The 13703-nt window shown below is 36.6% G+C and overlaps 1 protein-coding gene across 6 annotated transcripts in view; it reads right to left on the minus strand.

The window, feature by feature from the left end:
* Positions 1–13703, minus strand: part of SHTN1 (shootin 1) — a 95665-nt gene that overhangs the window by 40602 nt on the left and 41360 nt on the right. For all 6 annotated transcript variants that reach the window (XM_019642980.1, XM_019642976.1, XM_019642978.1 and 3 more), the window contains 5 exons: positions 12636–12717; positions 9012–9106; positions 5506–5652; positions 2490–2643; positions 403–502 (listed from right to left, as the gene is read on the minus strand). In XM_019642980.1, the coding sequence (XP_019498525.1) occupies positions 403–502; positions 2490–2643; positions 5506–5652; positions 9012–9106; positions 12636–12717 (578 nt within the window). The remainder of the gene's footprint in view (positions 1–402; positions 503–2489; positions 2644–5505; positions 5653–9011; positions 9107–12635; positions 12718–13703) is intronic.

A 13703-nucleotide genomic window follows, 5' to 3' on the forward strand; every position in this document is an offset into this window, starting at 1 on the left:
GATGTCATTGACTGAAAGTTTAAAACTGAAGGATCAAAGGCAATTTGTTGAGTGTCTAGCTCCTGGGTTTGGAATTTCCACATGGAATCTGCCTTCTACAACAGAAGAACACTTGTAGGCCTCAAGGATGCCCTTGTCAAGTGTTTTCTTTTTTTTTTTTTTCTTTTTCTTTTTTTGGCCCTTTTTCTATTACAAGAAAGAAAATAACACACTGGTCTTTAGAAAATTCTCAGAAACACCAGCTGGTATCTTTCATACTTTTTACCATCCTTCTAATGATGCAATCTAAGCCAGTATTAAAAAAAAAAACAAAACAAAAAAACCCCCACTAATATAACTTCCAGTTGTCTGACGCGTAACCACGCTGCACTGCACGCAGCGGGTCTTCCTGGCGGCGCTTACCGGATGGGGTTGGGAGGAGGAGGGGGCAGCGGAGGTGGAGGTGGAGGTGGCGGAGGTACGGAGTTCTCGGACTGGTTCACCCGTTTCTGGAGTTCATCCACTGCACAGAGATCACAGATTCAGAAGAGAGCTGAAACAAGCAACTTCACACACGCAAAGGAAAAAACATATCCTCTCTCAAACTCGCGTTCTTCTTACCAAGGCAAAGTTAGAAATTTCCATCTGAAACTGCAGAACTTTTTAAACTTATCACCGTCCAGCCTATTATTACGAATGCAAGAGAGGCTTTACATATGTTTCAAGAAAACGTTACCATCTTTTTTGCTGTATATACAACTATGGAAAATAAAAAAATGAATTCAAGACAATGGCTGGATGGGTGGGAAGGAAGGATTGAGTAGGTTGAAGAAATATTTGTTAACAATGGAATATATATGACTCAAACACTAAGAAATTGTTAATACTTGACTTTTAAAGTGTTATAAACCAAGAATTAATTTTAAAGATGACATTTAGCACTGAATTTTAATAGCATACTTTCCTCCTCCACTTAATTTCATTCAAAAACTGCAAATCCTAATGTTCTTGATGTTAACCAGACTCAGGCTCTCCAATGTCTGTAACTCAGAAACTTTTTGCTCTTTCGAAGAGCATTCTGAAATATAATTTATTCATTCGAGCATTCTGAAATATAATTTATTCATTCGATTTATTGAAGTCATTAATGAAACAATTATTTACAAGCATCGACAATGTGAAAGGGCCCGAGCTTGGTGCTGTTCCAGACACAGTTCCTTACTTCAAGGAGCACAATTTAAATTTATCTCACAGATGGAAATGCCTCTCCTATGGGCTCCAATGGGCCTAGGTACGAATATTGTTTGCACTCAGGGAGAGCTCTCTTTCTCTCTCCATAGCTATTCCACATTCCATGACTGCCTGTACCCCTCAATGATCTGCCCATCTGTTTTTAACTCTCAATACTTAAACAGCATGGGCTAAGCTCTCTGACAGGAGAATTCTCTAGGTATTCTATATGCACCTGACTATCCCCAAAGGGACTATGAGTTCCTCAAAGACAAAAGGCATGATTTCTTTTCTTCTATGTTTCTTATAGTACCCTAGGGTATGGCTGGGTGCACACACAGCAGAACCTAAATAAAACGTTCAAAATCTCTAGCGTCTGCCCCCTTGGTTTGTAGCAAAGATAGGGCAGTTTTCACTACAGGCTACCCTGATATTCACTAAAGGAATGGAATATTTCTTAATTTTAGATCAACTTTTAAAAAATAAAGTGTAATTAATTTTCATTGTGGATTAGAAAGCATTGAATATTTTTTAAAGGAAGAAAGCCAACTTGGTTCTTCTGTACAGATTTCAAAATTCTAGTATAAAATTAACCAGAAATATCTGAAGTGAATATTGAAGCTGTTATAAAGGGAATGACTTGCCTCCTTAAATTACCTACCTTCCAACAGAAACTTATTACTTACCCCTGTGTAGTAATCCAACTCACACGTTCCTGTTAAGCTTTCTAGAACTGAATGAATAAATCCTTTGATTTAAGTATCCCCTGGTGTTTTAAAAGTTTTCCATTTAATACGTATATTGTTGCCCATTTTATTGTTAGGTGTGGTATTGTAAGTATTATTTCATGTGTATAATTAGGCACCAAAGATGAAGGTGGTATAAATCTAAAAAGCTTAATTCCTTTTTAAAACTTCACCCCAAAATGAACAAAGTTAAAATAAGTACCTAACGAACACTCATCACTGAAGCCCTGAGAAATGCTGAAATTTTGGTATTTCCATATTAACGGTATTTTTATCTCTTAATTCTGTGTGTGATGCTCATAAAGGCTCTGGCTCCAAAAGAGAAGTCTAAATATTTATGAATTGTTTGATTCTGGAGGCCATTATAGTAAACTGGAATAGTGAGAAATGAAGGACTGTAAAGACAAATCCTGACATATTTCTCTAGGCAGCATTCAGTAAACGTGGCGGACGAACTATACGCCAGGTTTCGTACTGGGAATGGGAGATGCACAGGTCAATAAGAAGACATAGGAGCCTACTCAGTGCTTTTACCGGAATGCTTTAAATTTCTGGCTTTCTCCTCTGAATTCTGGTATTTCAATTCCAATTCTTTTTTATCTTCTTCTAGCAGTTCCAGTTGCTGTTTGAGGTTGTGTATCTCTTTGTGGAGCGTTTCATTTTCTAGTTGCTCTTTCAATTCTTTGACCTATAAGTTATAAACAGACTTTATGGGGTGATATAGTTTTTCCTGCGTGTCAAGAAAAATAAAGGGAAAAAATAAAGGTTTCCCTTTTACTTTGCACTTCATGCCAAAGAGGTTCCAATCCATCTTAAACACTATGAAAATTCTGGGATACAGATAATACTTCAAGTCATTATCAGCTATTTGGTTCTATATAAGTTTACCGGAGACTTATGTCCCAGATAATTTAATTTTTAAATATGAGTCAAAAGAGTAAAATCAATCATAACCAAAAAAATTCATTTGAAACAAATGAATACTTTCATACCCAATTTCAAGAGAAAAATTCAGGTAGTATTAAAAAGACCCTTGGGGGTACAATTTGGTAACAAGTATCAAAAACCTTAAAAAAAAAAAGGAAATGTTCTTTAATTTGGTAATGCTACTTTTAGAATTTGTTTTAAAGAAATAGTATGACCAGTGTTTGAATATTTACTAAAGTGTTCTTTGTAAAAGAGAAAAATAGGAAGTAAGTGTCCACCAATATTACTGATTTAATAAATTCTGGTGTGTTCTTAAATGAAATACTACGCAACCATTTAAAATCATATAGCTCACTATACATACACTGACATGAGACGATGTATTATCAATTGAAAAAAAAATCAGGTTATAGAACAGTATTCATGCTATGATTCCATTTAAACTATATTCATAAAATTATATATTTATAAAGCAGTGGGACATGCACCAAAGGATTCCTAATTTTCTTCTTTAACTTTTTCTATATTTTTTAAATTAGTTTATTAGAAGCAGCATATGTTATCTTTATAATCATAAAAACAATACAGTGTGTTTAAAAGGTTGCTGAATCTGCAAGGGAACTTACAGGCAGGTAAGAATTATTGTAAACCACACACATGAAAGATTATACAAAATAACTATACAGTATAACAGTATTAGAAGTACCAATCGCTGTAATTTCACTCATGCCTTTTATTTAATATTTAGTTCCTTTCCCCTCCCCAATGAAGTACACACACAACAGTTTAATTAGTCCCATACCTTAGTTCAATTCAGTAGGTTCTAGGCACGTGTTATTTACTAAATGAGTTAACTACAAGAAATAGGACTTTTCAGTGCCAAAAAATTCTAGCATAAGCTAAATTTTAAAGAAAACATTTTTTATTCTGTCTTTATTCAATATGGAAATTCCAGCATATGGGGGGAAAAGAAAAAGAAATTCTTTCCATCCCATCTTTTTCCCTAGTCCTCTTTCCCAGGGGCAACCACAATTCATCTAGAGGTTCTCTACACACATACCAACGTTTCTTATGAAGGGAAAAGAAAAAAATCAACTCTTCCTCACTGCCAACTTTGTAAAGACTTCACAAACTTCCCAGGATTAAATGTCAATATTGTTGCTTAAAGAGAATTCGACAGGCAATAATAAATAGCAGCTAACAGTCTTTCCTTCACAAACAAGGTACACTGTAAGTAGTATAAATATTGGCGTAATCTTAAGTGGCTTTTTTAACGTCGAACCTTTGTTTACACCTCTTCACCTCCTCTGCCTCCTCTTTCTCACCTTCCCTTCCACGCTAACTATCCTTTCTGCCTAGCACATGGAGGGAGGCCACATCAGCTGGAATAGCTCCACTCCAACAAACTGAAATAACCACTTAAGTCTTTAAACATACACATTTGTGCAAGTGTACAAAGTCAGAAATTTTCTCTAAGCAAACAACTACTACCAACATGGATTTTTCCCCCCTCTTGGAATAAAACCTATTCCCTTCAACAAGCTCTTTGAGACAAACACTCTCCTAAGGTAGGCAGTCTCTAAAAAATGCCATCAACTCACAAATTTCCAAAGGGTGCATTATATGCATTGTACAAGCTCTTTTTGAGTTGTATTTCTTTTCGTCACTTCTTCCGATCTTTGGGACAGTTTAAAGGTCAGTCTACAATAGGGTGCTATAAATTTCAGTTGGGTACTAAATTAAGTTCATTTGGTAGTTATTTTTTTCTATAAGGTGACTTGGCAACTTAGTAAGGCAAAATGTGGAACTCAAGGTGACCAGACTGACTCTTCATTTTAAGAGAGATAGAGAGAAGAGAAGAGATGATAAGAAACTGTGGTATATTTATACAATGGAGTATTACTCAGCTATAAAGAAGAATGAAATCTTACCATTTGCAATGATATGGGTGTACCTAGAGAACACTATGCTAAGTGAAATAAGTCAGTTGGAGAAAGACAAATACTATATGATCTCACTTATATGTTGAATCTAAAGAACTGAATAAATGAGCAAAGTAAACAGAAATAGTCTCCGAGATATATAGGAAAAACTACATATCTTTGCTATATGGTTGCTAGATGGGAGGGGGGTAGGGATGAGGGATAAGGGGGGAAGATTAGCATAAATTGATAACTACAATATTGCCACAGAGATGGGATATAAAAGACAGTTTGGGGAACATAATCAATAATGTTGTAAACATTTTGTAGGACGTCAGATAGACACGGCTTTTTAGGGAGACCACTTCATGGACGATGTAGAGGCTTGACCACTACACTGTACACCTGAAGCTGATGTTGTATAATATTGTATGTCAACTATAATTTTATATATGTATAGTTTAGTTATGGGATGTGGAGTATAGCGTGGCGAGTGGAGTCAATGGAATTGTAATAGATATTTATGATATGGGGGAGGAGTGGGGCGGTGGATTGGGGGAGGGGTGTTGTCACTTTGTGAGGGGTGAAAAGTATAACTATTGCATTATTTTTGTACACCTGAAACTAATAAAAAACCAAAGGAAATTAAAAAAAAATAAAAGTTTCCCTAAAAATAAAGACTCCAGAAGAAAATCTGTTACCTTTTGTTGATGCTGAATTTTCTCTTGCTCGAGTTGCTGGGTGAGTTTTGCATTTTCCTCTAAAGCTTTCAGAAGCTGCTGGTCAGGAGCAGAGCTCTGCAGGAGGAGGTGGCTTTGTCGCTTTAGCTTGTTTTGTTCAATGAACATCTACAAAAATTAACGACAAAAACATCCATGCCGATTAACCAATCTCACAGTATCTCCTCAACTGACACTGAAGCAAAGGGAAAGTGTGCGGGGGTTTTTATTAAAAAGTTAAAGGCAATTTCTGAATTCGATAGTAAAACAGTTTTAGAAGCAATGATTGCTGTGATCTCACTCACAACTTTTACACAATCTTCAGTCCCTTTACCCTTGCCCCAATGAGGTACAAACATTTAGTCCTGTACTTCAGTTTTTAATATTTCATTACGGCTTTAAAATCCATTCATACTAATAATAGTAGCTAATATTTATCAAGAACTTATCTTATGCCAGGTACTCTAATAAATATTTTATATGCATTATTTTAATCCTTACATCAATCCTAGGAGTTAAACGCTTCTGTTACGAGTAGCCCAAATTTACTCAACACTATGTGATACTTACGGTGGTAATCATTTTACTATATTATATTCTCTAATCCTGAGAACAACACTGTCAAGTAGATACTATTATCCCATCTGTAGTAATAAGGTAACTGAAGCTCAGAGGAATTAAGCAACTTGTCCAAGGACACATGCTAAGTGGTAAAACCAGGATTTAAACCCAGGTCTGACTAAAGTAAAAGCCCACGCTCCTAACAACCCAAATAATCTCTTCTTCTATTTACCAGTTTTCCCCAGTGATGGAAGTAGTTAACAGTTAGAGGGTAAAAAAAAAAAGAGAGAGAGAGAAGGAAAACAGTGTATTAATATTTATCGAGCACTTTATTAAGCAATTTACATACATTATTCATTTAATCTTCACAACTTCATATGATTAAAAATCACATTATTGTCTATTCACCTGTTATGTCTTTCCTTTAATCCCCTACACAAGTCAGCTAATAGGTGATCGTGTTTTTGTTTTTGTTTTTGTTTTTTAAAGGGACAAGTGGGAGTAGGAGAGGAGGGAGAAACTTTCAATGCCTGCTTTACACATCTGAAAATTGTTTGTACTTTTACAAGGCATATATATTTCTTTTGGAATGAAATATATCAAGTAAATTCACTTTAAAGCTCTAGACCAGTGGTTCTCAACCTGTGGGTCGCGACCCCTTTAGGGGTTGAATGACCCTTTCACAGGGGTTGCCTAAGACCATTGGAAAACAAAAAGATACTTACATTACAATTCATAACAGTAGCAAAATTAAAGTTACAGAGTAGCGATGAAAATAATTTTATGGTTGGGTGTCACCACAACATGAGGAACTGTATTAAGGGGTCGCAGCATTAGGAAGGTTGAGAACCGCTGCTCTAGACAGTGAGCTTCAAAGGGCAGAGCCCAAATGTGACTTCTTCACCATTCCATTCCCACTATCAGCACAGTGGCTGGCTTAGTAAAATGTTTGCTGAATGTAGTAAGGAAAAAAATATTTAAAAAGCCGGTACTTCTCATGTTAAACCAAGTCATGAACCTTTTAGCCATAGTTGTCTGTCGAAAAGCTGAGCATTTGTAAACCATGCAAAAGAAAAGATAGATTGGCTCTAATGTAGCTTTATTTTAAAAACTAGTTTTCTTCTCACTATGGTGTAAATCAAATCTAGAGGAAATCATTCATTTTCATATTCCGAGTGGAATCTTGCTTCTTCCATCTATCTTCTCTGCTATTGCATGGCCTTCAAGCTTTCTTTGAGCTGCTTTGTATTCTAACAGCATTTGACAAACAACAGATGGAAAACTGAAAATGTCTCTCAAAATAAGACCCTGGCATTCAGGTCAAAAATTAGCCGACCTTTTCAGTTTTGCGATGGAGGTGTCTTCACATTATCTCTACTCTCCATCTGCCTCAACTGTTTATTTAGTTCCAATATTTCTATTGCTGCAGCTTTTTCCAAAGGGCTGTGTGACACACTCCAATTCTCTTTTTTCTTTCTTCCAAGTAATAAGAGAACAATATTTCCTCACCTTTCATTAAGCTCTCTGAATAAAGTGAATCATAGCATTTCAAATCAGATCTTCTTGGGCTAAACCTTTTATGGAGTTCACTGCTAGCACAGCTATATTCAAGCACAGAAAGACTCGTGCACAAAACCATCAATTTGATTTTCAAATGTCATTTGCATAACCCCACGTTTTGTCTTCTTTGTATCCTGTGGATACTTCCCCCTAAGAATGTTTTACATTTCCTTGGCTACTCTCCTTCAACTTACAGTATATACAAAGATTCAAAATATTTATCCATGATGGACTATTCTTGCAGGTCAGCTCCCCACATGAGCTGTTCCAGTTCAGCCAACTGGTACCTCATCATTTCCCTGGAAACCAATCCCAGAGACATGGAACACCCAAAGACTAGATGTCAACAAAGGTAAGCCGGAACACGAGACGCTCAGAGCTTATCTCTAACTGGCGAAAGGATGAGATAATGGATGTACAACATGGCAATGTTTCCACAGCAAGTGGAAGAATCAGCTCACATAATGACAGCACTGTGCAGTAGCCAAAGAGAAATGCTAATTCCATGGTACTGCTACTGGAGATGGCATATCAAGATGAACCTAGATTCACTTGTAAGGCTATCTGAAACATCCAAAAATCCTACACTCAAGCCGTCACAAGGTAGAGGCATCCCTAAATATAATTTCTTTCCCCTCTGTAGCATTTTAGAGTTTATAAAATACCTTTGAAAAATCATGCCATTTGAATGTAAAATCCACTTGGCTAGGTGCATATCGTCACCCATTTTACAGATGGTGAACGTGAAGCCCCCAGAGGCTAAGGGGCTGAATTAAGGTCATACACCTGGTAACTGACTGGCATGGCAAAATCTGGACCCAGATCTTCTGACACAACGTTCAGTGCCTCCCTAAATCAGCTGACCCTTAATTCAAAGTAATAAGTTATTATTCAACCTCAAAAAATATTCTGGTGTGTCATCTGCCAAGTTCTTTTAAAAATAAAACTAGGGGGCCGGCCGAGTGGCTCAGTTGGTTAAGAGCTCTGAGCAATAGGGTTGCTGGTTCAATTCCCACATAGGCCAGTGAACTCTGCCTGAGCTGAGCTGCCGCTGAGCTGCCAACAGGTGGCAGGATGGCTCAGCTGATTAGAGCACGTGCTCTTAACAACAAGGTTTCTGGTTCAACTCCCACATGGGATGGTGGGCTACACCCACCCGCAACTAAAATTGAACATGGCACCTTGAGCTAAGCAGCCGCAAGCTGCCAATGGGTGGCCGGATGACAACTGGACTTGGAGCTGAGCTAGCTGTGCCCTCCACAACTAAGATTGAAGGACAACATCTTGGCTGTTCCCCTCCTCCAATTCCCCAATAAAATCTTTAAAAATAAAATAAAATAAAAAATAGGTCTCTGCAGAAAATGTACCTCTTGTGCAAAGGATTCTGCTTTCTTTCGAAGGTCCTTCTCCAGTTCCAAGTTGACCTGCATTTCCTCATACTCTTCTACTGCCAACATGGACACTAAGAAGACAAGGAAAAGAAAACGGACAATATGCCATACAGATTACCAGGAATATGGATGAAAAATAGTGTTGAAAGATTCTTTATACAGGCATCTAAGCACCCTCAACCATTGCTGGTTGGAATACAAATTGATAAAACCTTTTTGGAGGGCAGCATGAGTCAAAAATCTAAAATTGTTCATACTCTTTGGCTCAACGATTCCACTTTTAGAAACATATGATTTAGAGAATAAATCATGAAAAGATACGGAGATGTAGTTGCTGGGATGCTCTCTGCATTGTTGCTGAGAACAGTAAAATAATCTAGGCAGTCCAACATGGAAGGGCCAGTGAAGAATGGTATGTACAAGAAATATTATTTGGCCACCAAAATTATATCGTACAAGTATATTTATTGAATGCAAAGGCATTCATCATTTTTTGAATGAGTTCTTTTTTGTTTTTTAAAAGCCACACCCAAAACACATCAGCAAGGCATTTCACAGAAGATGAGACATGTCCAAAAGGCTGAGAAACATGTGATAAGATACCCTCGTTAGTAACCAGGAAAACAGAAGGGAAAAAGCAGATGCCTTAAAAGGCAACTGGCAAAAGTTAAAAAGTGCGTATCAAGTTTGAAGAGGAAAGAGAACAATGGGAACAAATACACTGCTAACAGGAGTGTCAACTTATAAATCTGTTTAAAAATTAAATTTGGCATTATGTAGTGAAACTGAAGATAAAATTTTACATTTGGCATATATCTTAGTGAAACTCTTAGACACATGCATAATACTCTTCATAACAACATGACTTATAATAGCAAAAAAAACTGGAAAAACCTCAATGTCCACCAAGAGGATACTGGAAAAATGAACTTTGGTATAAACACAAGGACATATTACACAGCAGTGAAAACAGACACAGCAGAGCAAAGCCCTTCAATGTGGATGAGCCTCACAAACACAAAAAGCTACAGAAGGACATACGCAAAATGATGCGATTGACATGAAGCTCAAAAACATGCAAAATTAAACAATATGCTCTTTGCGGATACGTACGCATTTAGCAAAACTATAAACAAATGATAAAAGTCCATGGGAAGGGTACGAGTAGAAAGAGCTCTCAGGGGCTTGTAAGCTACCAATGGGTAAATATTCCTTTTGCTGTTATTTTCTTTGTCTTCCATATACGCTATAAACATATTTAACAAGGAATGTAATGCATATGTAAAGTTTTTTTAAGATTGGAAAAATATACACTAAAATGTTAATAGTACTGATCTCTGACTGGAAAGATTGAGATTTTTTTTTTCCTTTTCCTGTATGAATCTATACTCTCCACCAAAAAAGCATATTAGCTGAATAAAAAGAAAAACATACGTTATTTTTAAGTGTTCTCCCTGTTCACAAAGAAGGGAAACAGCCTTTGATCCATTCCGGCCCAGAGTCCGAGTTCTGAATTAAAGAGTCACTGTCAGGGAGAAATCTTCAAAGGGAATGTCCTACCAAAGAAAAGCAACACAGGTGCTACCTTCTGAGATTTTGTGGTCTGTTTTGTTAAATGATGATATAGACAGGGCAGAGGGAGCGGCGGCCCCCTTTAGACACTAGTTACAAACACAGGCAGGTATAACTCTAGTCTCTCCATCCGCTGGCGAGGCCCTTTCTCGCCTGAGCTGAGTCACATCAATCCAGTCTTCCAAAAAGCTCCCTAATGTTTGCTTCCACACAGCCTTCGGCCAGGGCCCTTCAGTGCTAACTGACTAAGGACTGGTTTGCTGCCGCAATGACATAGAATTTCAAACTCTACACTCTGTAAATCTACTGCCTAACTCGGAGGAAAGGCTAATAGTCTTATACAAGTAAAGCAATGCCAAGTGGTGGTTTGTGATGTGATTATAGGTCCCTGGGAGCTAAATGATTTTTCAAACTGACTTAAAAAAAGAAATTTCATGGAGAAAACAAAGAAGACCACGACTATATGAAGAAACCCGGGGCAAGATAATTGACTCTCTTTTCTACGTCCAGAACACTATAATAAAAAGTTAATTTTCCTATGTCCTGGTGCTTTTCACTTGGATTGTAAGAGAAATTAGGTTGGTCCTAGTCATGTATTTATTTATATAATCTCCCTCTCTTCCTAGATGGGGGCTCTCTGAAGGCAAGAGCCATGTGACCAACCGGGTAGAGCCCTTTTTCTAGCACAGCAGTGCATCAAGACTGAAACTTCTTCTACACCATGTCTATCTTCTTAAATGTAGAAAGAACTGGAAAAACACTACAATCTCGTGTATCTCCCATGCTTAACTACAAGGTCCTTTATTTATTCAAACATCTCATGTCATGAAGGATACAATAACGGAGAATTACTGTGAACACCAGGGAAGGCCCTGCGTCAGAAAGGTTTCCTTTTAGTGTTTATACCTTGTGAATTAGGAAAGAGAATGGCTGAAGCAAGGAAGAAAACAAAACAAAACAAAAACAACACAGAGCAAAGTAAGTCCCCTCCCTTAGAATTATGTCTGCAGAACTAAAATTTGGCATTACTCCCTTGTCCTAAACCAGGGTACACAGAAACAGCCCCATGAGACCTGCTGCTGCTGTGTTTTACAAGTAAGATCAAACTACACAGTTTTCTTAGAAGTAGCCTTTAGAGAAATTTCCTCCTCACCAAGAGACCAGGTCTGCTTCTCCTGATCAAGAGGTTCATTTTTACGTGATTCGTATAAATCAGCGGTTCTCAACCTTCCTAATGCCGCGACCCCTTAATACAGTTCCTCATGTTGTGGTGACCCCCAACCATAAAATTATTTTTGTTGCTACTCTATAACTGTAATTTTGCTATTGTTATGAATCGTAATGTAAGTATCTTTTTGTTTTCCAATGGTCTTAGGCGACCCCTGTGAAAGGGTCGTTCGACCCCCAAAGGGGTCGTGACCCACAGGTTGAGAACTGCTGGTATAAATGATCATGAATTTGTGAGATGATCCTGAGAGCATCATACTGGCCCCTACATATCTCAGACCTAGATTTCAGGCACACAGGCAAGAAATGGGTAAGACCTCAGAGCAAGTATACACCCTGTATTTCAATATATACTCTCACCTTCCCTTTGTCACATTTTCCACATCCTCTTAATTTAAAATTTTATCATATCATGTTGCCTGTATTTATGTAGATATCCTAATCTCTTCTGAAGAGAGGTTTACTAAATGACCTACCAAATACATAAAGACTGAGGGGATAGCCCATAGGGCTATGGTCCCAAAACACATGTAGGACTGATCAGTATTAAGGTTTTACATTTCAAAATGAGTAGGTCATGAGTTCCTCAAGTAAAAGCACTTTTAAATGTCCCAAGACTCTACGGCTGAGTGATAAAATAGAAAAGAGAGAGAGACTCATTGTTAGAAGTTAGGAAAACACAATATAGAGAAGATTCTTGCTACAAAAATCTTTAGGCACAGGTGTAAAACAACACAAAACTATATGTAAACAAAAATAGATTACATATATAATAGAGAAAAAAAGACTGGATGCACATACCTCTATTGCATTTTTCTAAGACTTTTCTCTGTTCAAGAACTTCTGAATTTAAAACATCTTTTTCTTGTTTAACTTTATTTACCTAAAAATGTGAGATTTTGAGGGGAAAAAACACCCAAAATTGTAAAACATAACATATGATAACGTGTAATACTCAAATTGCTGCTCAACTTTCAACAAGAAGTTAACAATTTAAGATAGTAATTGGCTTCAATGTATTAGGCTTTCATTGAAGCTCCTCTTAAAGACTCAAAAGTAGCTATTAAAGTTAGGATGTAAATTTGGTAGAGTTTATTTACATATTCCAAATGGCATTGACATTGGTCCCTAAATATGGTAGTGTTCTAGCTGGTCAGTGTAAATGATTGATATTTTTAGTGCCAAAATCTAACTAAAGAGCACCCAGAAAACATATGGACCAGTTAATCAGAAATCTCACACTCAATTTTGGTATTCATTTTAAGCTTTGATGATATTTGGCTTAAGTAAAACACACATGAATTTGTAAAATAAAAAAGTTTCAACTTTGATGACTTTTGGCTTAAATAAAATACATATGATAATCTTCCCCAAAACTTAAATAACTGAAATAATTTTTGGCAACTATCAATAGAAGAGAATATCATAGGACAGTTAAAAAAAAAGAGTGTAAAGCTACACATATCAAAGTGGACAAATCTCAAATACATTATGTGGAATTTAAAAAGTAGATACATTTTACATAGTTTAAAAACAGTTATAATGCTATGTATTAAACTATAATACAAATTCATACATCAAAAATGATAAAATCCGTATAAGTAATACATGGCTATACTAAAGTTGTAATAAATACTCCATTATTATAGCAAAAAAAAAAGATTTTAATTGTGGAAATAATCCATGTACATGATAAAAAAGTTCAAACACTATACAATAAAAAAACGGGTCTCCCCCCCCACCAAAAAAAAAAAAAAAGATAAAATCCAAGTTCAGAATAATGGTTGTTTGAGGAAACAGGGCAGAGAGTAAAGAGAAAGCAATTATGGAGAGAAAGCCTACCTTCATGTTTTAGGTATTAAGCTAGAT

The sequence above is a fragment of the Hipposideros armiger genome, unplaced genomic scaffold (genome assembly GCF_001890085.2).
Source record: "Hipposideros armiger isolate ML-2016 unplaced genomic scaffold, ASM189008v1 scaffold_74, whole genome shotgun sequence".
NCBI lineage: Eukaryota > Metazoa > Chordata > Mammalia > Chiroptera > Hipposideridae > Hipposideros > Hipposideros armiger.